The sequence below is a fragment of the Carassius auratus genome, chromosome 14 (assembly GCF_003368295.1).
Source record: "Carassius auratus strain Wakin chromosome 14, ASM336829v1, whole genome shotgun sequence".
NCBI lineage: Eukaryota > Metazoa > Chordata > Actinopteri > Cypriniformes > Cyprinidae > Carassius > Carassius auratus.
In genome coordinates, this window is record NC_039256.1 from 22,697,975 (window position 1) to 22,725,870 (window position 27,896).

Here is a 27,896-nt window from a genome sequence, read left to right on the forward strand (position 1 = left end):
GTGGTTGCATCCATGTGTGCAAAAATAGACTTCCAGTTGTCCTTAGCTACAAAATGAAACCAGACTGCTCTATCTTGGTTTCCCATTACATATTTCATTAGAAAATAATGTTTTGTGTATAATTAGATTAAGGCATGTGGCTTAATTGTTAAAATGTCTATTCGTATTAGTTCTGCTAAAGTTGTCTTAAAATAAAACACAGGAGTCTAAGACATAAGTATACATTTTTCCATTTATTTGTCACCTCCTGGTATTAAGGTGTTTGTTTTTAAATGCATAAGTGTGTAAATATCAATATCAGTGTTTGTGTGTGTGTGTGTGTGTGTGTGTGTGTGCATGTGTGTTTGATTTGCACTAAGTGCCCCTTTCGTATTTGGCTTAACATTTCCAAATGGATCTATTTGGCTACAGTAATACACAACCGCCATGTATTCAAATCTAGAATATTACGACCCTTTTTATTTATAGACATGAATCTCAATATCCAAAAGTAAAAGTAAAAAGAAATGGATGAAAAGTTTGGAGATAAGGCTTTTTGTCATGATAAGAACCCTGTAAAGTGGATTAGCGATGCTAATGGCTCCCTTGAGGAGCCTTAAACACTACACTGAAAAAAAAAAAAAAAAAAACAATTGGCGCAAATGAGGACCGCACTTTCAGAAAAAAGTATATATAGATAGAATTATAGATATAGATTTATATTTATTTTGAAGTTTAAAAGAGTACAGTTAAGACTTCTCACACGTGATATACCCTACATATTGTCTGAGAGAGTAAGATTTAGGCCACAGCTGTTCTGCTCACAACGTTAAACACTTAACCCTGACAGAAAAAAAAAAGAAAGAAAGAAAAAAAAAAACCTCTGTGGAATCTGACCTCCGTGGAATCTGTAGCTTTTTTTTTTTTTTTTTTTTCTTTTGACAAAGAGTTGGAATAGATTTCGGCAAAACACCTTATCACACACACACAGCCGCACACAGAATATAAAAACAGTCATGTCTAAAAGAACAATATTGCATTTGTAATGCACAAATGAACTTCCTGTACAATTGGCTCTTCAGTGGTGTGTGTGTGTACATAAACAACTAAAGGGCTCAGTGAATATATCTCCATTTTTGTAGTTTTTGTTGGTGGTTTTCGTCATAGTTCTCATTGTCTTTTTTTGTCTTGTTTTTTAACGATATACAGTAGTGCTGTAAACAGGCACACACAGAAGCCAAGAGGAATAGCTGTCCTCTTGTTTCTCTCCTTGTCTTCCTATCCTCCATGTATTTTAACGGTTTAGTTTTGTCCTCCGTCTCAGTCCTGCTGAGAAGCGCGTTATGTCCAGCCGCTCGGCGTTGCATCTAGCTCTGCGAGTCTGACTCTTTCATCAAGTTTGTTGAGGTCCTAGAGGCTCTGGAAGCCTTCGGGAACACACAATCATCTGACGTCTCTGGAAATAGAGTCTCAATACTTTGATGCGCTTTGCTTTTCCATCAGTTTTACTGATTGTGCAAAATCACGCCGTCTCTGGTATGTCCACTCGGAAAGAGCTAGCAAATCCTTTTCCGCGCTAAAAAGGGAAAAAGAAAGGAAGCTTATTAAAGGTGTATTTCTTTAGGCGGCAAACTACATAAAGTGTTGTGCTAAGCCATTAAAAGACCCTTGGCTGGTCCGTTCAGAAGCAGAGCTTTGATGTGGAACTATAGGCCTTAAATCATAAACTATTACTATTAAAGTTAAACGCACCACCCACACAGCCTCGGAGCGCTCTTTCTGAGACAGACGTCTGAAGGTTTCAACCGAACAAGAGAAGTCGATAATATTTCAATCAATCCCACTACCACCTTCATCCCCTCTAACACAACAAACAGTAGTAGGCAGTCTAAACCTTATAAACTTTGGCCTTTTGAGAGCGTCTGTTTCAAGCTTTTGAGCTGATGTTTGGTATGACTAGTCAAACATTGCCTCAATACGTCTACCGCCTGTGTACAAAACAATAGGGAGTTTCAGCCTTTCTTTTATCTTTGTGTGTTTTACTAGTTCATTTTAGGCTTCAATCTCTGTCATTCTCTGGTGGGTTTTTGCCTATGGTCAGATATCTGAGAATGTTTTAATGTTTGATCTAAGATGGTATTGCATTAAGATCCCCCAACTACACACAAGAGCATTTGTAATTCCCTGCATTTATAAACAACTGAACGAATGCAGAGACCAATTTCATGTTTCACGTGCAATATTTGAAGTAATGAAATTATCAGGGTTGTGGGAAGTCTGAATTCAACTGAGAATTTTATTTTAAATGTTGGCTTGAAGGTGTATTTATCTATAGATAGATTGACAATTTAAATGCCAATTCCAATTACCAAAAATTGTGTGTTCAGAAAATTTGATTCAAATACACCCTCATGTATTAAAAGTGGGTCACTTCTTAAATTCAGATTTTTATTTATTTTTTTACAACCCCGATAACATTGTTTGGATTTGAGTAAACGTATGAAGAAAAAGCTAATCATACACTCTTAAGAATAAAGGTCCTTCAATTCTTCAATAAAAACTATTTTGTTTACTTGGAAGGTTCTTTTGTATTTGGTTCATTGAAGATGAAAATAGTTCTTGATGCTACATTAGAAGTTCTTAAGACCAGCGTATTGATTCCTCCATTTAAAATGTGCAGGCCTCCAGGGGGCTTTAAAGCACCAATAGATGGTTTTCTAAAGAACTAGAGGATAAAAATACTTGAGGAAGTAAAAAGGGTACTTTTAAGTTCTCTCCTATATGTTTTGCTTCTGTCAGAGCATTTATTTTTAAGAGTGTACACCAGGAAACAAAAAAATGTAGAGCAAATGAAGGATAGACAGATGTTGATGGGTAGCAAAGCAGAAGTGTGAGGGCTTCGGATTTTTAGAGGAGAATTCAGCAGCACTTCACGCTAGAGGCCTTGAATTTGGAAAGTTTTTTTGGGTCAGATCAAGAGAGAGGAAAGAGCTCTCTCTTTTGAGATACTCACACAGACAGGCGGCTTTGTAAGGCATGCGAGAGTTACACAGAAGTGCATCGAACTCTTTCCTCTCTAGCGTGGAAGCATTGAGGTGGTGTTGATGGTGTTGATGTTGGTGTTGGTGCATCTGGTTGGGGTGGTGTGGCGTCTCTTTGCCAAAGGTTGAGAATGACTGATCGCCCGCCAACGTCTCGCCCTCAAATACCTCAGAGTCAGGCACAGAGTCCATGCCTGGCACGTGCAGGTTGCTGCGGTAATCTGCGCCCTGCCGTGCCTCGGTGGGCACGAAACTTGGCATCCAGCAGCGATCTGAGTGGCCGAGGGCTTTGCACTCTTCTGTGCAGTTGGAGAAGAGGTCTGCTCCTATGAGAAAGAACAGAGAGATGGGTTAGCTTGTGTTAAATTGTCCATGTGGGAGGATGACAGCGAGAATCTGCTCCCAGTTGCACTTTAAGCCTGTAAGTGCATTAAAACAAGCCAAACAAACATAAATACAATAAACCATGTGTATGCAGTGCATGTACAATATAACTCGCTCTCAACATCTCCTCTCGTAGATAAAAGACCGAAACCGCCACATTCCACATTAATTCAACCAATTCAATGAGCTATCCAGCATCTTTTTTAGACTTAATCAAGCTTTATAAATATGTAAATCCAAATGAAATGTAATACATGGCATTCACTTTGAAAACATTAGAAGCTCTATGCATGAAATGTATTTGGCACTTGACGTGCTAATCATGAAAAGATTGTGTTGTGCTCTTTTTTTTTTTTTGCGACTTTTAAATTACAAATTACCCTGATCAAAGCATGTGCGGAGAACATACACAGTGAGTGGATGGAGTCAATGCTGTAATCTCTTCTTGAGGTCTCTTTTTCCCTCTCTCTTCCTATTTGACATCAAAGGTAAACTCTCTCAGACACCAAGCTTGCAGATAAACCCGATCCTCTGTTCTGTTTCCGCCTCTTCTGCCTAGCTACAGGATGAAGGGATATATTATAAAGGTCATAACCCACTTTACTCTTTTGTTTCTTTCTCACAGTCTCAATTAAAGGGAACAAAAAGAATAAGGGACACAATAAAAAAATATATTAAATAAAACATTTTTTATGAGCTTCAAAGGAATATAAAAGAAAATAACCTGGGGGATAAATACATATAAAATATTTATATGTCTAAACAGTTTAAATTACTATAAATAAAAATGTAATTCCCCATGCATTATTTGAAACAGGCTTTACGAACCTAGCTCCGCCCCTTAAGGCCTAATCTTTCCCATAGGTTTAGCTTAAGCCTGCAAAAAAAAAAAAAAAAAAAAAAAAAAAAAAAAAAAAAAAAACTTTACTCTTTTGTCTTTCTCACCTCATATAAAGAACCTAAAAATAAAAAATAGTAAAAAAATAAGGAAAACACAAAAAAGACACTACATAACACCACAAGATTCATGAAGGTTTTTTTTTTTTTTGAAAGCTAACACTATACTGAACTCTGAACTGAAAACAACCTACAACTGCAATACATCCTTGAGACACAAGAACCATTTATGTGAAATAACATTAACACTTTATTTACGTTTATTATGGGATTTGTTTGTAATATGTATTTTTAACTATTAATAACTGTATACGTTGGCAAGTAGTGTATCGTAAGTATACAGAGGATGTTTGATGTCTAGAATGTGAGTGCAGGTGAACAGATAAAACGTATTTATGTTTTTTTTTTTTTTTTTTTTTCATATATTGAGTCTTGATGTATTTTTGTACAGTGACAATAAAGTATCTAATCTAATTAACTATTTTTCAGTTTTCCAGACCTTAGGAGCCAAGCTTCAGCACCAATGGTTGGGCTTACCACATCAGGTTTAACACAAGCCTCTTTGAAAATGCATTATAATTAGCAGCATGCAATTCAAGCAGCCCACTGCTAATATCCAATGACGCCACAAATCACAAAGCGGAGAAGCTAGCGCTACAAGAGTGTTACAGCTAAAACCATTGTGAGGGAAAATATCCTGTTAGTTTGTGCGTGACAGTTGCACGATGCCTTTTAGGCCTGCCATCTCCCCAGCAGGTGCAAGCCGTGCCATTTTGACTATGCGCATCTGAGAAGAAGAGAGAGGTGAGCATTTTTAAATCCCTTTCGGCTCCCGTGTCTAAAAACCCCATGTCTAAAACAGTCAGTAATTACAGCTGGAGGATTAATGAAGTGCCATTTTCAAAGCAGCGCCAAGCAGAGATGTTGAAGGTATGGAGCGGAGTCAGTGCTGTGTGTGGGGGGGTGGGGTGTGTTCTTTGCTAATCCTCAGACTAGCCCTTCAGACAGAAGACAGGTCAGCATACACAGACTTTGGGTTTCTGCTTTAAAAGAGGATTAGAATCCTTCTGAGCTACATGCAAACAACCTACTTAGGCCTGGGCTTGGTAAGACTCTCCTAATTACAGACCCAAGTATAACATCGACAAGTAGTTCAGACATTAAACAAACCTGAAAGCTATCTATGACCATATTCAAAGGTCTCATTTTTATAAGAGCCGGTGAGCAAAGGTTCTTTGTGTATATTTCTGACATACAAAGAAGGTGAGAGAGCGAGCAAGAGAGAGAGTTTGATATTTAGAGAGTGTGAGATAAGACACTTCCTCATTGTGTAATCGCACAGAGACATCTTGATATTTCCTGACATTTTCTGGAATTAATTGCTCTCTGTACTCATCCAGTGTGCCTTTTTTTTAGTGGAAAAACTGGAAAAGTAATTATATTGTTGACTTGCGGTTCAATATTGCAAGAAAGATTCAAACCTGATGAAAATGTGATTCTCTGGTTGAAAAAAAGATGTGCTATTTTTACACCTTGTATTAATTTCAGTTTCAGGTAAGCCGATGCTGAATACAAATTTAAATGGGGTCCCTAATGTTTTGATATTTATTGACTTATTGTAAGAAAAGGGGTTTTAATATTTGCCAATTAAAGCAGGCACTATGCTAAATTATTCTAGAATTCAGCTCAAAACATTTTATATTTCAAACATTATATATAAGATTAAAATGAAAATGATATTTGAAAGTAATTTATAACACTACATACAATTAAAAAGTCTGCGGTTCGATTTTTAATGTTTTTGTAATAAATCTATTATGCTTATCAAAGCTTAATTTATTTGATAAAAATACAGTAATATTATTATTTACAACCTAAAACAAACGTTTTATAATTTAATGTATTTAATTCTATTTCTATTCATCAGTAATCTTTGATAAACAAAAAAGGTTAAAAAGAAGAGCATTTATTTGAAATACTTATAATTATTTTCATTTATTTATTGTTTTGTAACAATGTAAAAGTATTTCTTTGTCACTTCGGATCAGTTCTGCTTAATACAACTATTCTTTTATTTTATTTTTTTTATTTTTTTTTAGAAAAAACAAAGAACGGTATAATAAGTGCTCAGTGAATCCACATTTGAGATGCATGTAAGCATCAGATGAAAAAGGCATTGACCACAACACCCAGAGACGGATCACAATACGATGACTAAAAAAGGGTTTCTATGCAACAAAAAGGCCAGAGGAACACAAGCAATTTCACCAAAAATGAAAAACACTTAAAATATGTCATTTTGCTCAAGTTGTTTGAAACTCTCCATAAATTTTTCATGATGCTCTACACTGTGCATGACAAAGTGAGAGAAAGAGAGAGGGATAAAAACAATGATATATTAAAGAAGCTATAGCAATGGACTGTAAATGAAATGATCCACTGAAATACCCCCTTTCTTTCTATATCTGCTCTGCTGCTTTCTGAGCAGAAGCCGTGCAAAGCTTTAGATCTGATAATAACCTTCATTTGCTAATTGGTATGCATCAGGCTGAAAATAAATTACTGATCAGTGAGCTGTTTCTGAATTCTGAACATGACCCGCAACCCAATTGAGGGATTCTGTTGCAACGTGGCAGATCCTCGGGATAAAAGAAATGAAACCGGAATGAAATGATTCAGGTGTGTCATTTCATCAGAGAAGCTCTGAAATTCTCCACTATGTATTACAGATGCATCTTTATGCATTAGAGATAAATTGAGCGATGCTTAAGTTGGCCTGTTTTTAATCTAGCAGAGATGACTAGACACTGTAAGCATTTGGGTGACTAAAATTTCCTGTTTCAAAAAGCCCATAAAAACAGCAGCTGGTTAAGAAACAAAATGTCTGAAACAAATTGGAAAGGATGAAGGCAGTTTCCAGCGAATTCTCATTAGAATGAACAATGCACACTTCTGAACGCTCTCCAAGCGACGCTTTCAGTTATCTTAATTAAAGAAGATAGCATGCATCAAAACAATTCATTTTAGTGGGGACAACATGCTCCCAAATGGGGGAAAAAAGCACAACATTATAGTATTATTGTTATTATTATCATTACATTATAGAGCTGTATCTTAAAGGCAAGTGTTCTTTGATGGCCTGTGACAACAAAGGCAGATGGGCTGAGCTGACCTTATATGAGAAAAAAATCTTCATTTTAATCTAATGTTTAACTGAGCAAAAATAGGCTAAATGAGAGCTGAAGCAGTCCAGCCACAGCATATGGTGCTCTGGAATAACAGCAGAGGACATATGCTCAAGCAAAGAGAAATTAATGATAATAAGATGCAACTTTTTAGTTGTATTAATTTGTGTCCAACTATGTCATAATTACATTACACAGTCAACTTCGCAATGCACTTCAAGCGAAGTGTCGTTTAGCAACAAAGCATCGTGTCCATCGCAGCATACAGCCAAATCTCATTTCCAAAGCGCCACATGTGGTCTTATGAGGGTGTGGACAAGTAGTGTCCTCCATCAGTGGAATGTGTGCAGAGGGATTAGGGTGGAAGGGGAGTTTGGGGAGGGGGTTGCATGCAGTCAATTAATCGCTAGCTTGTTTGTCGCTCAACCTATTCGGTCTCATTCCCACAGAGTCGATGACAGACCGCCTGGACTGATCTAAATTCCATCATGTCTTTGGAGACGTGGGTGAAAGGGCGATAGTGCCACTGAAGTAAATCCCTATTATGAGGAAGCATTCATAAACAATTGGATTATATTCTCCGCTAAGGCTGTAGTTCCCAAAACGTGCTCCCGGATCCACAACCAGAGGCTCGCCAGCCTAAAATATATCTTCTAGGATTCTGACAGATCTGAAAAGCCATGACATGCCTTGATCAGAGCTTTTGTTCCCGGATGTCTGAGGATGAAACCCCATCAAACTATTTCAAATCTGCCATCTTTCATCCCGCATGTCTATCTCGACAGTTTATCCACATCGCTGCAAGCTCAGCCTGACTATAGCAGCTCTTCTGTTAATCAATACAAAACAAGAGAAAAATAGAAGTGGACTTGCTTAAACTTACCAGAGGAATGTCCGCGATGCATGGCATCATGGTCACTGTCTCCCTGCTCGCTGTCTCCATGGCCGCTGTCTTTAGAGCTCACGATATCTGCCTCCTGGAACGCAGAGCTGGGGGAGGAGAGAGGGTTTGAGTCAAGCAGTATACCACATGACTCTTATATAAACACAGATTTACTGCTAAGCGTTGAATACGTCTCTCAGGTTGCTTTAATCCAGATGTTCATAAACTAAAAAAAAAAGAAAAAAAAAAAAAAACTTCTGAAAACTTTATGGGGGGAAATAAGTTTGTTAAGTGCTTACCTGTTAACACGCCTTGGTCGGTCTACCAAATAACTGAGCTCTGCTCTCTGGTGTTTCGTCTGCAAGAGAGGTATCGATATGAAACAGGCCCAACATCAATGTATGATAGTAATTCAATGATATTTATTAAAAAAAAAAAAAAAATACAAATAAATAACACAGGGTTAGAATTCAGGATTTGCTCACTGGGGGCATTGCAGGAACTTTATGGGCAGGCAAAATCATTAGGCTCTGCTGCTATTCAGCAGAATTCAACTATAGACGGATCTTTGTTCTTGTGAGGCTCTGCAACACCGTGACTGGCATATTTAATGACTTATAACCCAGGGAGCTTTTCACAAACATGCAAATCTAACATTTCAGTGACTCACTATGTTTAAACTCTAAAGTGGGTAATTTCACAGAATAGGCCATATAAAACAAAATAATAATTAAAAAAATATATATAATAATGTAGAACAGATTAATGTTGCTTATGTCGGTCTGCGAGCAACCAGTTTTCAACCTGTTTGTTTTCAGAGCTCACTATTCTTGAGAGGAAGATTATGTTGTGTTATTCACACTGATTGCATATTTAATTCAAAATATAAAACTGATAAATAAAATGTAAATTAACAAACTATTTCAAAATCATGACTATTCCACATAATGACGAATTATTGAAGACTATACTTTAGAGATACAGTATAGCTAAATAAAAGAGCTAGATTTGCTTTCCGATTGCCATTAATCAAAATCAAACAAAAAGTAAATAAATAAATAAATAAATAAAACGGAATCTTTAAAATTATTATTATTATTATTGTGATTTATTTATTTTTTAATTATTTGGCAAGTAATTATTTTATTTGAGTAAGTGCCCATACCTCACTGGAGAGCAGGCTGCCGTTAGAAATGATGTCCGGTTGCTGCTGGTCCGTGTAGCCGGTCACTATTGCTCCACACGGGTTGTGTTCGGTGTCGTTGCTGCGCGACGGGCTGCAGGCCTTCAGGAACATGAGGTCCGTTTTGGCGGATTCCGGGGTCAGACAGACCTGGTAGCAGTAGTTCTGACTTTGATGGAGCGAGCCGAAGCTCCCTGACTCCTCCACGGGCACCTGCGCTGCGCTCGCCACGCTCACGTTGGCTGTGTTGGTGCTCTGGACCAGCATTATGTCTGACTTGCTCAGCTTCTTCTTTTTCCGGGCGGCCCGGGCCTGACGACCGCAGCAGCCGCCTGACCCGCACGACCCGCAGCCTACCAGACAGCAACAGTCGCTCGCCAGGCAGGTGCTGTAAATGTTCAGCTTTTTGTCTTTTTGACAGCGCACGGCCAGCACAATCATAGCCAGAAGGAAGATGAAAGAAACGGAACCGAGAGCAATGATGAGAATGAGCGTCAAGTCCAGAGACGCGTCTTTGGCCCTGGCCGTGCCGCGTTCTCCACTGTGGCCCTCCACAAGACTGTCCACGAGCGTCACCTGCACCACCGCGCTGCACGACATAGGAGGCTGTCCGTGATCTCTTACCTCAATCAGCAGCTCATACAGCTGTTGCGGGTCTCGTTTGACTGACACCCGGCGGGCCGTGCGCAATTCCCCGGTGCGCCAGTCCATTCGGAACATCCCATTCTCGTTGCCTCTCTGTATACTGTAGGACAAGCGCGCGTTCTCCCCATCATCTGCATCCATGGCGACAATACGAGTAACTAGGTAGCCTGGCTCGGCAGAGCGCGGCAAAGGCTCCCGCGCAGTGCCATTTTTTCCAAGAGGCGCAATCACAGACGGCGCGTTATCGTTTTGATCCACTATAATGACGTTCACCGTGGCGTTGGACCACAGCTCGGGGCTGCCTGAGTCTCTGGCTTGAACCATGAAGCTGAAGTCTTTTAGTTGCTCATAATCAAAGGATCTGAGGGCGTACAGATACCCATTCTCCGAGTTGATGGACACATAGGTGACCACAGACATACCCTGGATTTCACACTCCACTATGGAGTAAGTTATATAAGCATTCTGTCCGACATCAGGATCGACTGCACTGACAGCGTATATGTAAGCACCGGGGACGTTGTTTTCAGTCACATACACATCATAAATGGGCTGCGTAAACGTTGGTGCGTTGTCGTTCTCGTCAGACACGTGCACTTTGATTGATTTGCTAGTAGCCAGAGATGGAATACCTTTATCTCTCGCAACAACGGTGACTGTGTATGCCTCTACAGTCTCTCGGTTGAGAGGACCGTCAGTCACAATAGTGTAATAATTTCTGAAAGAGGTTTTGAGTTTGAAAGGAACATCTCCGAGAATCTCCACATGCGTCTGCCCGTTGTCTTCGGAGTCTTTATCGGTGACGCTGAGCAGCGCGATGACGGTGCCAGTGGCTGCGTTCTCGCTCACCGACTCCGTGACGGTGCTGAAGATGATCTCCGGTGCGTTGTCGTTAACGTCCGTCACTTTGACCAAAGCTTTACAGTGCGCGGGCACAGCATTCGGTCCCATGTCTTTCGCTTGCACGTAAATCTGATACAGGCTGCTCTCCTCAAAGTCCACCTCACCTCTGACCTCTATACGGCCAGTTCGGGCGTCGATATCGAACAGTTCCTTGACATTGCCTGAGATGTGGTTGCTGAATGAGTAAATGACCTCTCCGTTCGGGCCCTCGTCTGAGTCAGTCGCGTTCAGCTGGATGACGAGCGAGCCCACTGGCGCGTTCTCGGCCAGGTTGACCGAGTAAACTGGCTGATCAAACACAGGGACGTTGTCGTTGGAGTCGAGCACTCTGACCACAAGCAGAGCTGTACCTGTCCGAGGAGGCTGGCCGCCGTCCACGGCCGTGAGGACGTAACGGTGCATCGCCTGCTGTTCCCGATCAAGTGGCTTTTCCAAAACCAGCTCTGAGAATTTGTTTCCGTCGGTCTGTGTTTGCACATCTAGGTAGAAATAGTTGTTGCTGGTAATGTCGTAAGTGCGCAATGCGTTACTACCGACATCCGGATCAAAGGCGCTCTCCAACGGGAAGCGCGTACCCGGGGTCGCGCTCTCGGATATTTCCACGGTGATGTCTGTCTCCGGAAAGCTCGGCGGGTTGTCGTTGATGTCCACCACCTCGATCTCCACGCGAAAGAGCTCGAGTGGGTTCTCCAGGAACACCTCCAGATGAAGCAAACAGCTGGCGCTCTGCTTACAGATGCGCTCCCGGTCGATTTTGTCGTTCACGAAAAGCACCCCGTTCTCCAAGTTTACTTCCAGGTACGGTGTCCGCGAGCTGGGCACAACCTGAAAGCGGCGGGATGAAAGTTTCGTGAGGTCCAGTCCCAGATCCTCTGCGATATTCCCCACAAATGTGCCATGCTCCGCTTCCTCGGGCACAGAGTAACGTATCTGCGAAACTACCCCATCCGCGAGACACAGCAGGAGCAAAAACACAAACATCTCCACTCCGGAAAGGACACTTGGAATATTTTATCTCCGCGGAGCACGCAGCAAAACCATCACCCTCTTCTCCAAGGCCAGGCGCGCAGGCGTGCGTAAGGCTTTGGTTGTAGGGCGATATTTTTCCTTAAACGGTGGCTGTCAGCCAAAAACCATTCTGTCTGCGTGATGGTTTACACAGGACCGATTTCCCAAGGCGATTCCCCCCACGAACAAGCTTTAGAGTCGCAGCGGATTTCTGGCACAAGTGAACATTACAGCATTAGACTGTCACTGACACTAAGATATATCAGCTGGCGTGTGATAAAACACAATATCATAATCCACAGAGTTAATTCAACATATGCATTTTGTATTAGAGCTGCAGTGTCTGATATCTAAAAAAGTCCCGGTATATCTGGTGCGCTCCTGCGGGGTCCGCTGGCACAGTACTGAAGCGTCAACGCTTAGCTGTTCGGTTTTCCCGCAGCACCCTCCCCTCGCCAACCAATGGGAGAACCCGGCACTAGCAGAGCTGAAACTGTATTGGATTTGCAATACGTCAGTCAAGCCTCTTAGTAGCAGATGGACACGCCCCTGGTCAGAGCTGCGGGATTTCTGGTCACAATGATTGAATGGCTGATGAGTTCGTATGAGAATGAGTAAGAGACAAGAACGATCAAGTTTGATCAAGGGGGGTTGGGTGACATTTCATATGTTGAAATATGGGTACCTATACATAATTGCATTCATTATTATTTGTATAAGTAGGGAATTTTGTATCCTTTACCTGCACATCACTTTATTTGATGTGACAATAAAATGTATTTGATTTCATTTGAAATGTAGAATTTAAAAAAAGAGAAAAAAGTGGAAAACCACTATATTTGCATTTCACTTCGCAACAAGTGCACAACAAATGTCTCTCTGTCCCTTTAGACAAGGCATTTTTTTCTTCTCTGTAAATATTTTACAATTATTATTGTACAATTTATATTGGTATGTGATGCATTTCATATTTTGACTGCACATAAACCAAGCAGACTCTCTTCTACCGTCTTCATCTTGCAATGTGTGGTGTCTTTGGAGCTTTCTCCGGTTTGGTTCCCAAGCGCGAGCCACATGCGCCTCCTAGCTGCCAACACGAATCTGTTGCGCTGCTGTCAGTCACGCGCCTGGGATTCCTCATGGCAACTCCACAGAAATGTCCAGCAGTTGCATAGTATCCCTCTTTATCAAGTAAGGTACAGTTGAGCACAACTAAAATGTTGGATTAAGTAGAAAAAAAAATAGACTGAATATTGCTCAGTCAGTATATGGGGGCGTTATATTAATGATTTGTTTGTTTGTTTTTGACGAAAACATAAACTAGTTAAGGATAAATAGTAATGGGCAGTGGGTAAGGATAGAGAGAGCGAGAGAGAGACAGAGAGAGAGAGAGAATTGAGCTAGGCTATATGACCAAGTAACTGCCTCTTACAAATTTACCCTTAGCAATAATCGAGTTATAATATCTTTATTTTCAGACAATGTCTGACAGAACCTATTAAATTATCATTTTGTATTCAAAGCCTTTCGCCTGTCACAACAACAGAAAGAGGTTATTGCTTTGCATCGGCATTCAACTTACTGTTTGAAAACAAATTGTAGGTGGTGAAACATCAAAACCATATGTAACCTATAAAATTATAAATGAAAATTACAAATATGTTACAAATAAAACGTTGTCATAACAGATTTTGACTGAGTATCATTGATTTCTGCATTTTGAGTAGAAATGCAGCACGGTAATGTCTTTGTTTTGATGGCATGTAAATCGTTTCTAGATAGTTTAGAGTCTAATCCCTTGTCTCAAATCATTTCAGCCTGCTTTAGTGCATTACATCCGTGCGTTTACCTCTATACTGATGAAAACGACAGTCTATCCAACTCTTGGAGTTAACCTGCTCCCCATCTCCCAGCAACCAAATGTCACGGTTTTCATCAGGGCGGAATAACACCGGATCCACGGTGGCAAACACAAGAAACAGTCGGAGCGCCCCCTTGCGCATCGCAGCGGCACTAGCCATGAAGGACTGATGGCTGAGTTCAGTGTCCCCTCAAGAAAGCACATTTGAAGGAGTGTCTGAAACGGTGCTGTGCCAGAAAGAATCTTAACACCAGTGGAGTATAAACATGAATCGCTTCCAAAAAGAGATTTTCTAAATCAAGTTCTGGCGAGCCATTGGCGCACTCACTCGACTTTATGCTTTAATTCCCACAAGGGTGCCAGAGGGATTTAATAGACTTGAGTTTTCATGAATATTTCAAGATTTATGGACAAACAGTGATTTGAATATGAGAATCAGATTATCTCCCCTCCTGTTTTATAATGTGAGCATACCTCAACATCACGAGGAGAGCTGCCATTATGACTGGCACCCGAGCGCTCTCTTTCTTGCTTTCTCTTGTTGTCACTCCTGCAAAGCTGATTTAGGGAAAGGTGATGTTTTGAGATTCTGAATAAGTAATTTATTCCATTACCTGTGTGAAAATGCTCAGTTAAAGATTTGTGGAGAAAATATAAACATGCGGTGGGTCTTGCACAGCGGGATAAACCCCAAATTTGCCAAGCACAAACGCGTTTTTTTGGCAAAGTAATTCATGCGACTTGTGTTAATACGGCTTGTTTACTCACAATCATCATCTGTTCACAAAAGTTGCGCAGCATACTGTAGTTCTTTGTTTATGTCAAGTTATCGATTTGATGGCACCGACGACGTCAAATGAGAACAAAACCTGAACTGAATTAAGCTGAATGATGAAATATTGTTTTCTATCAAGCTTATTTACAGATGGATCACATATGTATCATAACGTACACATTTTGCAACTGCAACTCTGTTATCCAGATTAATTTATTTAATCAACACCGAATAGACTTGAGCTGAACAATGATTGTCTGTTTGGAGCTGCTTAACTTGTCTCATGTTTGAAGACGTTTCCATAATTGATTCTGTTATTTTCCTATCTATTAATCTGAATAAGGCACTGTAAAAATAAAGGTGACTTCAGTTTTGTTAGCTTACCAATTTGTAACTGTAAAAGTGTGGCTGCCATTTATAACAACATTCCAGTTAACAAAACAGATGAAGACTTCAGGAACTAGGAACTTTTTGATCATTAAACTCAACTCTTTCTATGGCAGGTGGAAGAATATAGTTTTTATAAGGGTGTTGATCCAGGAATCAGTCCGATGCTGTGCTCGTGTGATTTTATACAGCTGTATTGCTTATTTTGATCAGTTAACATGATTATTGGCTTGGGTTTTTTACAGTTCAGGATGCCATATTTAGATCTGCCATGGTAAGTCTGGCAAACAACGGGTATCAGATTCTCTCATTAGGTGCGTGATGGACAAGGAACAGTGGCAGAGCCTTTAAACCAAATCATCTTCTGAGTTCTAACTAAGTTTCACCATGTCAGAATCTCAAATCTGGAACATCAGAGGAAAATAGCCTCAGTTCTCCAATCCCGCTTCCCTTTCCCCCCACAGAAAACAGACAGAAAACGAACGAAAATTGAGTTTTCAGAGATAACAAAAGATGTCTGTTCTCACATCTTAATATCTGATGGCCATATGTGGCGTCGGTCTGTCGATCAGCCCCGCGTGTGGTTATGTGTGTGTCTGGACGTCTGGCTGCTTTCAGAGCAACTCTCTGGTGTGTGTCTGTGGCCCGGAAGACCTTTTCATCTGCAGCCTGCGCATGGATGTGTGTGCAGGACTGACACTGCAGTGACAGGATGAGATGGGACAGAGAGTGCTGGTTGACAGGAGGATTGTTTTCACTCCAAAAGCCTTATTAAAAATTTAGCTGACCCTCAGAGACTGGGTGAGGGCGAGTGTGTGTCTGAATCTGTGCTCGTGGTCAGTCATGAGGAAAATGTAATGTGGTTTTTGGTATTTGAGTTGTGGTAGAGGGTTTTATGAAGTCTTCTCCTCTGCGACTCGAGTTTCATGTGAAACTTCAAACCCAGATATCTGCATGTCAGCTTATATGACCCAAATAAGTCAGAGTTTGATATGCTTTCACAAAGGATGCTGCAATAATTCAATAGCAGTGAGGGTCAACAAAAATGCTCAGTTTTGTTTTATATCTCATCTATAAATATAATTTCCCAAGTTCTGAGAGTTTAGTTGAGGCTGTTGCTCATGTCCCTTTACGCATTCTTTTAAAGATCAATCTTATGCTCAATAATGCTGCATATATTTGATCAAAATGCAGTAAAACAGTAATATTTTGAAATACAATTTCAATTTAAAACTATTTTAATATATTTTAAACTAAATGTATTACTGTGAATGCAAAGCAAAACTTGTCTTAAGAGTCACATGATCTTTCAGGAATTATTATTATTTTTTTTTAATTAATTTGATGATTTTGTGTAAAAAAAAAAAATATATATAAATTTAAAAAACTTTCTTATAATTATGAATGTTGAAAACGGTTGTGCTGCTTAATATATTAATATTTTTGTGAATCCAGTATAACATTGATTATTATTATTTTTTTTTTTTTTCAGGAATTTTTTATCAATACCATAAACAATATTTAATCTAAATAGAAATAATTTGTAGGATACATTTTTACTTATTTATTTTTTGCTGTATAATAATAATAATAATAATAATAATAATAATAATAATAATAATAATAATAATAATAATAATAATAGTTAGATAAATTAAAACTATTAAAGCCACAATTATGAGAAATATAGTTACAACTGTGAGATATGAAATCATATTTAATGAAATTACATCAGTCATCTCTTCAGCTTCCATACAAAATTGTTCTGCAGATAATCATCCAGTTTTATATTTAGGTCAGTGTATTCACTGTGCTTTATGGGAAAGTTTATGAAAAATATAATTCCAGTTCAATAAATTCCCCAGAACACAAATGGTATTCGGAAATAGCTTTGGACTTCAAATATTCAATGAAAGAATCTTCTCATAAAGTCTGTAAATGTGTGAGGAGATCTTTGAAGGTGCCTTATTTAACCCAACCTCTCCTTATTGCTTTGATCACACACTCACAACCACACACTTTATTCCAACTATTGATTCTAGTACGCCATAGTAATCAATATGGAACATGTATCAGAGCTGTAAGGATGATAACAGATCTACATTCGTTCCATCTAGGTCTCCTCTTTGACATGCAAATTACATCCAGTGCCAAAATGAAACACCCGCACATGTGCGCGCACACACACACACACACACACAAGCAGGTTGTGATGAGAAACATGATCCATGCAGGATCAAAAGGCATACGTACAGCAGGATAAATAAATGGAAATGTGTTCTGATTTCATGTAGGTCAAGAAGTCTTTACACACACACGCACGCATGCACACACACACACACAATCCATTAAGAAGCTCAAAGCAAAACACTTCAGCAATACACAGATGACAATGGTATGATTACCTGTAATAAAGTTCTGCCCTTTCCATCACACACAGGTAGAATTAACATTAATACATCGACATGCTTCAAGTAAGCATTCAGTGTGTGTTACACTGTGAGATTACTTGAATTAAAGGTATGAATCTTTAAATAATTTGTGAAATCAGTTTGTGTGACACGTTTATGCAGCAGTTGTCAGATTGCTGTAAATGACTGATTATTCTCTCTCTTTTTTTAAAAGTATTCATAATTAATAGAGTGTTTAGACATGGTAAGAGAGCGAAAAAGAGAAGCGGATATGGGTATCAGTATCAGCAGAGGAAAATAAGGGGTATTCAATTATTATTATTTTTTTTCTCAGTATTATTTCACCCCCCAAAAAAAAAAAAAAAAAAATGTCATGTCATGTTTTAATGTGACATGTTAAAGTGTCACATAACATTATATAGTCTAGAGCAGATTTCAAATTAGCTTTCACCTAGGCAAATTATATCATAAGTGCATTGTATTCATTATTTATTTTTTGCTTTAATGAGTGATGTCAAATAATTAATCGTGCTTAATCGCAATCCAAATTAAGTTTTTGTTTGCATAATATTAGTGTGTGTACTGTGTATACACACACATACAGTATATATTTTGAAAATATTTGCATGTGTTTACATGTCTATATTTATATATAATTATATAAACAACCTATTTTTATATTTATATATACATAAAAAATATACAAAGCACACATACATATATTATGTAAACAAAAATGTTTATTTTGTATCCTTATAATCGTTTGACAGCATTAGTTTTAATTAAAAACAAATTTAGTGAACAATATGCATTAAAGACACTGATTGGAATCTTATTGAAAGTTTAGTCTTTACAGTTCCGTATCTACACATAAACAAGACATTCTGAACTGAACAGTGCAACTAAAAGTGCAAAAAGCCAACAGATAAAAGTTAGCTAGTAGTAGCTGCCCTCTCCTGATCCTCCCTGATCCTTCCCACGCTGTCAAGATAGCGTTCATGCTCTGACACCACATCCATGGTGTTTCATATCCATTTTTCATGATTTGTTTCCCATTTTCATCTGCAATTTTTAAAATTGCCAACTGTATGCAAAATGTATGCAAATGCAATAAATACTGTGGCTATTCATTTAGTAAGATGGTAAAATACATAACAAATTTATAGTCGCTTATGGATTTTCAATACGTTAGGCAATTATGTTCTCCTAAAAATAGGATGATTCTGTATTAAATGGGATTATTGGTAACCCTAGAAGCAGAAAAAAAAAAGAAAAAAAAAAGAAAAAAGAAAACAACCTTTGCAAATGTGATGAATTGTATTTGGAGAAGGTCTGAGACACAATGAGAGCATTGATGATTACAGTTTGCCTGTTACTTCATTTTTGAGAAGTGATTATATGAAAGCCAATCTGACTGTCCTGTAACATGATCTATGGCAGTATAACAAACTCACAACATCTAGTGACTGGTGAAAACTCTGCCACCTACTCAGCTGCACAGAATTTGCATACAGCTCCCTGCTTTCTTCCTCTCGGTGTCCTTTTGCACACTTGTGAAATGGCAGAGACCGAAAAAATATACGGATCCTGTGGGATGTCCAATCTAACCACAAACGGAGCACATTTCAAACTCAATTAGCCATAACACAGAGGAGTCACAGCCGAGCAATCTTGCTCCGATCATCAGTATAAAGGCTAAAGCACTTAAATCTTATAGACCAGAAAAAGGCTAACATATCCACCCTATGAGAGCAGCAGGTAGGATCTATTTCTCCAGCCCCCGGATATAAACACTCGAATCAGCAAAGAAAGCCACAATGAATCACCTTAATGTGTGGTCAATTACATAACTGAAGAGCGAAATTCTTAAGCCTGCAATAGGACGGATATCCACCCCCCTTTCTACCCCATGAGGCCCATTTTAGACTTATACGTTTTCTTTCGTACAGAGTGCTCCAACGTAATTCACATATGATTGTACCCCAGTGGGTTACAGCAGTCTCATCTTTTAAGTAAAACTGCCTTTTTAATTTAAATTCTTTTGTTCATAAAGTTTGTGGCCTCATGCATTATTAGAGGTTATGTAACTTGGATACTTGATTCTGATTGGTCAATCGCAGAACTGGATGGGCAAATAATTTTGTATAATGACTACTGACTACTGACTACAGCATAATTGTAATTATTTTTGTTTTCTTTGTGCACAAAAAATATTCTCTCAGCTTTGTGAAAAAAAAATAAATAAATACGATTGAACCACTGATATCACATGGACTGTTTTATAGTCTTTACAATGTTTCTACATCTGGGAACATTGCAATTGTGTTGCTGTCTATGCAGGGTCAGAAAGCTCTTGGATTTCATCAAAAATATCTTAATTTGTGTTCCGAAGATGAATGAAGGTCTTACGGGTTTGGAACGACACAAGGTTGAGTATAATGACAGAATATTTATTTTTGGGGTGAACTATCTCTTTAAGGGTCACGTGACACTGAAGACTAGTATAATGGCTGCTGATAATTCAGTTTTGGCAACACAGGAATAAATAGCATTTTACATATACATATTGAAATAGACAACAGTTATTTTAAATTGAATTAAATTAAACTGTAACACAAGTTAAAATGTTTACGTTTTTTTTTTATTTTTAATCTGCAGTTTTATCAAATGTAGCCTTGATGAGGATTGAAATGCATATTGCTGAAAACAATGATATCAACAATCTTTTCACTTGAGAAGTTGGAGACTGATATTACAATTTTTTTTTGTGTGTATTTTGTTAGTCCAAGTTGTTGGCAGAAACTTTTATTGGGCATCAGCGCAACCTTCAGCTTTTGTCATTTTTTTATGTCAACTTTTGTCATTACGTGTCAAAGCTTGTATTAAACTGTGTAGAGCTTTGTACCATACAAGCATGTTTTTTATTATTCTTTCAGTACTGTTTATTGACCATGAGACATCTATGGCAGCAGACAGCCTATAAGGTCATTTAGCTGACAGAAACCACTATTTGTCAGTCTTTAACAAATAAAACCACTCAAAGTTGCTAAAAGTCCTGCCTTCATCTTGGAGTCATTTTCTATGGCAGGTGGACTACTAGAAGCTAATGTCTCCAGCAGCTGTGTGAAAAAGTAAGGGACTATGTGCAGGCTTGACACTGGCTGGCACTGTGTCATTTTATGATGTCTCCTCTACATTCACTTTTTCATTTAGACATATGCGTTTGCTTCAGCGGGTAGGCGCTTTTCAGGTCTGAAAATGCTAAGGACAGCGTGTGAGTAAGACCAAAATTATAGTGGTGTTTTTCACAGCCAAATTGTGACAGGGATGAATGAAGACAAAAAAAGCCTGGATAGGGAGAAAGAAAGATTATGTAGCAGCTGTTACAGGGCATGGGATGCTGCTGGATGGATCCTCTTATCTGTCAGTCGCTCTTTCCCATGTAGACCCAAAATACTCTCGCTGTGTCATTTGTCATCCAAAGCAGCCATTAGATGAGTTCGCGTTTGGTGTGTTTTGAGGGCAGAACGAGGTGCAGATTGTATTGGGTAATTGAGTTAACTCTCTTTCTATATATATGTGTGTGTGTGTTTTGCTCTTTCATTACTCCACCCCCCCCCCCTCACACCATTGTTCATTCTGCTCATAGTGTTGTTTGTCATCACAGCCGAGGATATTCTGCGTCATACTGTCAGTATGTACCTCTGCCCACACACACACAGAGTTCCTCTGTGTCGAGTCTGTCTTTCTCACACTGCATATAGCTTAATTATCCCTCTTCTTAATTAATTCAATCAATAATTAATTCAAATATACTTTTAGAATTAATTATTGTTGTATTCATGATAATTAACTCTTTTAATTAACCTAAAATTCTAATTCCTCTGCGCTAATGAGGAGCACGGAGAGAGCTGTGGACTATTGTTTACTACAAACCATCATTAGACCCCCAATGTCACGAAGGAACTGCATTTATGTTTGTGCGTAATAGACTCAGTGAATAATTTCATGGTATAGATAGCATATGATTAAATTTTTCTGCATAAAATTAAGATTTGCATTAATACTTCTGCAGTTTTCACTAATGAATCTTTATATATATATATATATATATATATATATATATATATATATATATATATATATATATATATCTATATATATATATATATATATATATATATATATATATATATATATATATATATATATATATATATATATATATATATATATATATATATATATATAAACCTATACCGAAGTTTTATTTTCCAAACAACAATATTTATAGTTAAAGTGTAATGTCAGCATCAAATAGTGACTGTTTTTGAACAGGTTTCCCTAAACAACCCCTCATTGGTCAGAGAGATGTATAGCCCCGCCTCAAACGCGCCTTATTGGTTGAGCGATTGTTGCTGTTGTCAGCCAGCTTAAACAAACAGCATAAACGTTTTGAAAGCACCATGATTGGACAATTACACTTTTGGAGAATTCAATCCACATATGGCTTTTAATGTTTGTCTCTGCACATTAAATTGGAATATACTGAAGCATTTTAACATTGAAAAAAAAATAATAATAATAATAAATAATAATAATAATTACACAGTTCATCTTTTAAAATAAAGCTCATTTTATCTCATTTAATACAAATGTAAACATGCATGAGCGATACATTATAAATAATGAGCTTTTGTTTAAGCCACTTTTCATTAATGTTAAATATAAACATCAGATACAGTGTTTTTATCAAAACACCATAAATGCTTTCATCTTTGACCTTGTTTCTTTTTCCTTGACCAGTTGAGTTGTGTGTGTAATGAGGATAAAACACAGAGGTTTGACAGATAAACATGCAACCAAATACAGAGCAAAGAGCCACATTAATGAGGAAAATCATTTCTATTAACTTGCCAATTGTCTAAATACACAAGCTGTCCTTCAATATGTGCAGAGTTTGTGTGTGCGTGTGAGTGCAAGTATCCGTGAAGCGTAGCAAAACCAGGCTGAATTTAATGACATGTATGACAATTAATGTGCCGTCCAAGGAAAGAGACACAAATTTAATAAGCCAGTGAGTTTAGCGTGTGTGTATGTGTGTTCGTTACACTCGTCTCATCACCGTGCCTGTCTCCAGGGCTGCCTTTGTAATCTCCATTTTTTTAAGCCTTACGCCATAATAGGAAACATGCGTTTAATTAATTTAATAAGGTCAGAAATTATTACCTCCATACAAGGGATTTCGTCTTGCCAAGCTGCTCCCATCATATATTTTATTTTTTAATCGTGAAAGTATTTTAAAGGTATTTCTCTGTAGATGGCTCCGGAGCTCCAGTGGGATGGTTTTTAAATGAAGGTTGGGTCCAGGTGGGGCCCAAGTTAAACTGCTTGGTGGTTCTGCTCCAATTACACATCCACACTTGTTCACACACACATCTGTTAACACACATGGGATGATGGCCCTGTGAGACTCTAAGCTACTTTACTCTGAGAGGAGAACATTATTTTTGGATGCAGAAGTCCGTGGTCTAAATGAAGGCCTTCACTCAAAGCCTCTACAGAGAGCAGAGACCCTCTGGACTGTAACTTCTGGAAGGGCATTTAAAACTCTGCTCCATGACAAGGTGGAAAAACTCAACCAGGAAGTCAATATTTGCCTCTCACTCTGCACCAGTCCAAAAAATCCTTTCAGCCATGGTGACAGGGAGTACATTTTAATTAAAAGGTGATGCAGTGTGTCTGTCTTTGTGTTTTCTCTGTAAAAGAGGAAGTGATGTCTGAATAGTGCATGTGACATTTGATGAATCGTCCACATAGCGGGGCCATGGAAGGTTAGGAATGTGCTTGTGTGTGTGTGTGTGTGTGTGTGTGTCTCTCTGTGTGTGTGTTTGTGTGGGTAGGTTTTTAACTTTTCATAAAGTGAATATACTAGTGGTAAGTATTTTGGAGATCTACAGAACTCATTAGGGCCACCAAGTCCACAGTTCTCTACCTTTGCTCTCTCTCTCTGTCTCTCTCACACACACACACACACACAGACACATCCTTTAGTTTAGACCTTTGATATCTGCTGTGTTTGCTCAGTCATTTGTGTAAAGTGTGAAAAGCAATTCACAGACCATTTTGTTTCTGTAATTGGAAACATTTCTAAATGAAACAGGATATTCAATTAAATAATAATAATTAAAAAAAAAAAAAATAGCATGGGGCATAACTTCTAAGTAAATAAATACATACATGCAATGATGATGATAATAATAATACGTTTTATTAACATAACAATATTAATAAAAACTGAAAGCGAACATACTTTATATTATTATTATTATTATTATTATTATTATTAATTTTATTTTTTGCACAAGAATACAAAATACAGTTTCACTCTGACCAAATTTCCATTCCATCAGGAAATGAATAGAGTGTGAAAGTGCAAGGATTTTTATTTACCAGAATAAAGCCAGGTAGTTTCTAGGGGAAGCTCATTATTTCAATTCATTGAGAGATTATAAAAACCAACATAAAAAAATAAATATAAAACATGGATTAATAATCCAAATTAAGACCATGAATGCACATTTATACATTCAAACAGGGTCAATTTTGATTTCATTAAAAAAAAAAAAAAAAAAAAAAAAAAAAAAAACAGAGAGAGAGAGAAAAAAAAACACCTCAGGATGACCATGCTAAATGCATTCACTTTGTCAAATTCCCATTCCCAACATCATTCCATGGATGTGCTCATGGCAGTTTCATGACAGGCGAGAGCCGGACAGTGGGGAGGCGTGTGACAGCCATTAGAGTGACTGACAGGTGTTGAGGAGGAGAGGGAGGCCCAGCGGCAGGGAGACTCTGTCACTCACTGACTCACCTCTGTCTGCATGAGGAGCGTGTGAACTGACTCACAGCACGGGTGTTGTATATGGATGAAGTGTGTGCCAGTGAAGCTTCTTCTCTCCTCACCTTGTTTATCACCATCTCAGTACTGACAACAAAACAACAGCAACAAACAAATAAACAAACAAAAAGACAATAGGTGACAATACGTTGCTCGGTTTGACTGACTAACAATCCCTTTGTCATTTTCCTCCTTCTCTTCCTCCTCACGTTTCTTCTCACCTATCATTTAAAAGTATGAAGCACTAGTACCTGGCTTTGAACACTACTTGTTCAAAGGGCTGTGAAACCCATGACCACATCATTAGGATATGGTTCAGTCATGCGTTTGAATGTCAAATACACATGCAAAGTCACTGGACACCTCTGGCCGACTGCAGCCTACCTCTAATTTCAATAACATTTGTGTTTGACCTTGGTCTCTATTTAGGGGAGGCAACCGTTGAGCACTGTTGGCAAGTCATGAGTGGGAGTGGATATTCATACCCCCTGTTAGGCTCAAATATGGAAAGGGTACACGAATATGCTCTCCAAAAATATACCATTAATTATCACAGTGAATTGCTAAAAAAAAAAAAAAAGAAACAATAGTGCATGTTTATAGTTATATGCATAGTAGCCCCAAAATGATAATTTTGTGATTTTTACTCAGGGAAAGAAAACAAAAAGGTAAATATAAAGTTTCACAAGAATATAAAAGATATAATGAGTAACATGTTAAATTAAATGTGAAATGTTGAAGTAGAAAAACCTGTTTACTCTTGTAGCCCAAGCCTTTCTGATGTTTGTATAATTAGATTTTTTTTATTTTTTTTATTATTGTTATTTTTTACCAGTGTACCTTGACAAGATGGCTCTCAACTAAACTTAAATCTATTTCGGCATAAAAAGTTGATAATTAATTTAATAGGACAAGCTGATAACAGCAAAACCATCACAAAATCAATTTGATGAGTGACAAATTTCCTTTCATGCCAAGTTTGCTAAAAATACATTTACATATTTATGTATTTAATATAAAAAAAATAAAAAAATTGTACTGTACTTAACTGATAAATATAAAGTCTGTTAAATTTGAACAAATCATTTAGTACTTAATACACTATAGCTGTGCGTAAGTAGAGCTGAAGTCCAACTAAAGATATACTGAAGTATATTTTATTGTGCTAAAGACCAGTATTATTCAAATACATACAGTTGTCAACAATAGTAACATTAAAACACATTTTAGGCTTAAAAGGAACACTCCAAATTTTTTTTTTTTTTGAAAATAGGCTACTCCCCTAGAGTTAAACAGTTGAGTTTTACAGTTTTTGATTCTTTTCAAGCTTAACTTAGCATAGATCATTGAATCTGATTAGACCGTAAGCATCTCATTCAAAAATGACCAAAGAGTTTCACTTTGTTTCCTATTTAAAACTTGACTCTTCTGTGTTACATTGTGTGCTAAGACCGACAGGAAATGAAAAGTTGTGATTTTCTATGCTGATATGGCTAGGAACTATACTTTCATTTAGGCGTAGCTAATAATCAAGGTACTTTGCTGCCGTATCACGGGTGCAGCAGGCACAGTGATATTATGCAGCGCCTGGAAATAGTCCCAGTTAGTTTGTGTAGTTGCAACAATATCAGAGTTGCTGGTGACTAATTTCAGGCATAGACTAACTGCGCTGATTATTAGGCCAGAATTAGAGTATAGTTCATAGTCATATCAGACTCGAAAATTGCAACTCTTCAGTCTTTGTCTTTGTACACGGTGTAACTACAGAAGAGTCAAGTTTTAAATAGGAAAAATATAGAAACTCTTCGGTAATTTTTGAGTAAAATGCTAATGGTCTAATCAGATCCAATGATTAAAATGTAGTGTTTTTCCCCTAGAATCGACTAGAAATATTTAGCTGTTTAGAGTCCATCCACTAATACCAGCTGCATGTAACTAGCATTAACAAGCAGCAAATCACAGTTGACGCTAAACTAAAGTTGTTTGCTGTTTGAACTTCCTGTTTCACAAGGAAATTCACCACTAGAAGAAAGTAAAGTCTGCTTGTCAAGCAAGTCTTTAAAAAAATAAACTGATATATACTAGGTCATGTTTATTACCAACAAATTCATCACACTGTCACTTTTAATTTCTTCTAGCTTTAATACAGCTTCCTGTTGCCTGCAGTGGACATCTGATCAACTAACCTGACAGCTTCAACCTCGGCTTCTCCACAGCTTCTCTCACACTTCTCATCAGCCTCTGGACACGATAATGTCAGAGTGTCCATGCGGCATGCATCTTCATCGCCTCAGATGAGGACTGATCGGACAAGCAGAATTAATGTGTGCTTTTGAGACTTTATGAAGTAACGTCTGTGAAATCTAAGACGAAATATTTACTTTTCCGTAAGAGGTGGCGCTCCAACACATTGCGGTTCATGACAGGTGACACAATCCTTTTGAGTGTTTGACAGCAGCTTAGTGAAATCTCAGGTGACAGTGTCTGTGCCGAGGCAGTCAATAAGCTCTCACAGGTTTGAATGGGAACGTCTGTTAAGCTTTAGAGTGTGGGCTGTAGATTTCCATCAAGGCTCAGTCACTGGGTTCTCATGCTCACAATTTACACGTGAGATGTGTGTGTGTTTGTGTGTGAGCACGGTGCTCAAATTCAAAGTGCAGGATGAAAATTTCATTTAGAAATGTGGGTGTTTTTTCCCTGGGCTGTGTTTGTGTGACTGTGCGAGAGTGTCTCTCTCCGTGTGTCGGGAAATGGGTCTCTTATTGCTGCTCGGATGAAGAAAAGCAGTGTTTTAATCGGAGGCTCATTCCCATTACAGAGTTGACGGGATTCATAACAGTTAAGCGGAGAGAGCCCGGGGGCCGGCCGAGGCCTGATGGCTCCTAAATTGGCTCTTTTGTTGGACATGCATTAAGGAGGACGGCTGACCTTGCCAGTGCCTGCTGGAAATAGCGGTGAGAGACACGGCCTTTGTGTTCTGAGTGAGCCCTAAGGTGCAGCACAAATCACACTGTCAACTTCAGCGCATGTCAAGAGAAAAGTGGCACACAGAAACAGACATACTTGACATGCACTAACGTAGCATTTTAGAACTGTATACACCTTTATAGACGAGCCACTGAAATGTCATGGAGCCTATATGAATTATAGATATTAACAGAGGAGGACTGGACACAGCCTCTCTTCCTTGTTTCCTCAAACTAAGTATGCCTTTGGGAAGCCATAGTTGATGACATTGTATGAATTATAATATATGAAATGAATAATAAACACAGTAATAGAGATTGCTTTTTATTTAAATATATTTTTAAATGTAATTTATCCCCATGATGGCAAAGCTGAATTTTCAGTTGCTCTTAGTTCTTCAGTGTCACATGATCCTTCAGAAATCATTCTAATGCTCAAGAAACATTTCTCATTATTATCATGCTGTAAACAGTTCTCTGTTATAAT

General features: G+C 38.2%; 1 protein-coding gene across 2 annotated transcripts; it reads right to left on the reverse strand.

The window, feature by feature from the left end:
- Positions 1-682: 682 nt before the first annotated feature.
- Positions 683-12,647, reverse strand: pcdh10b (protocadherin 10b). 2 transcript variants are annotated; one of them, XM_026280734.1, is made up of 5 exons: positions 9,535-12,647; positions 8,669-8,727; positions 8,370-8,476; positions 3,189-3,346; positions 683-1,555 (listed from the first exon to the last, which is right to left on the reverse strand). In XM_026280734.1, exons 1-5 carry the CDS (start codon positions 12,079-12,081, stop codon positions 1,502-1,504), a joined length of 2,925 nt encoding a protein of 974 aa, XP_026136519.1. In that variant the 5' UTR covers positions 12,082-12,647; the 3' UTR covers positions 683-1,501. The 2 variants fall into 2 exon arrangements, with proteins under 2 accessions (XP_026136519.1, XP_026136518.1); XM_026280733.1 differs by having other exon boundaries at positions 2,993-3,346; positions 9,535-12,634.
- Between the last annotated feature and the right edge of the window lie 15,249 nt (positions 12,648-27,896).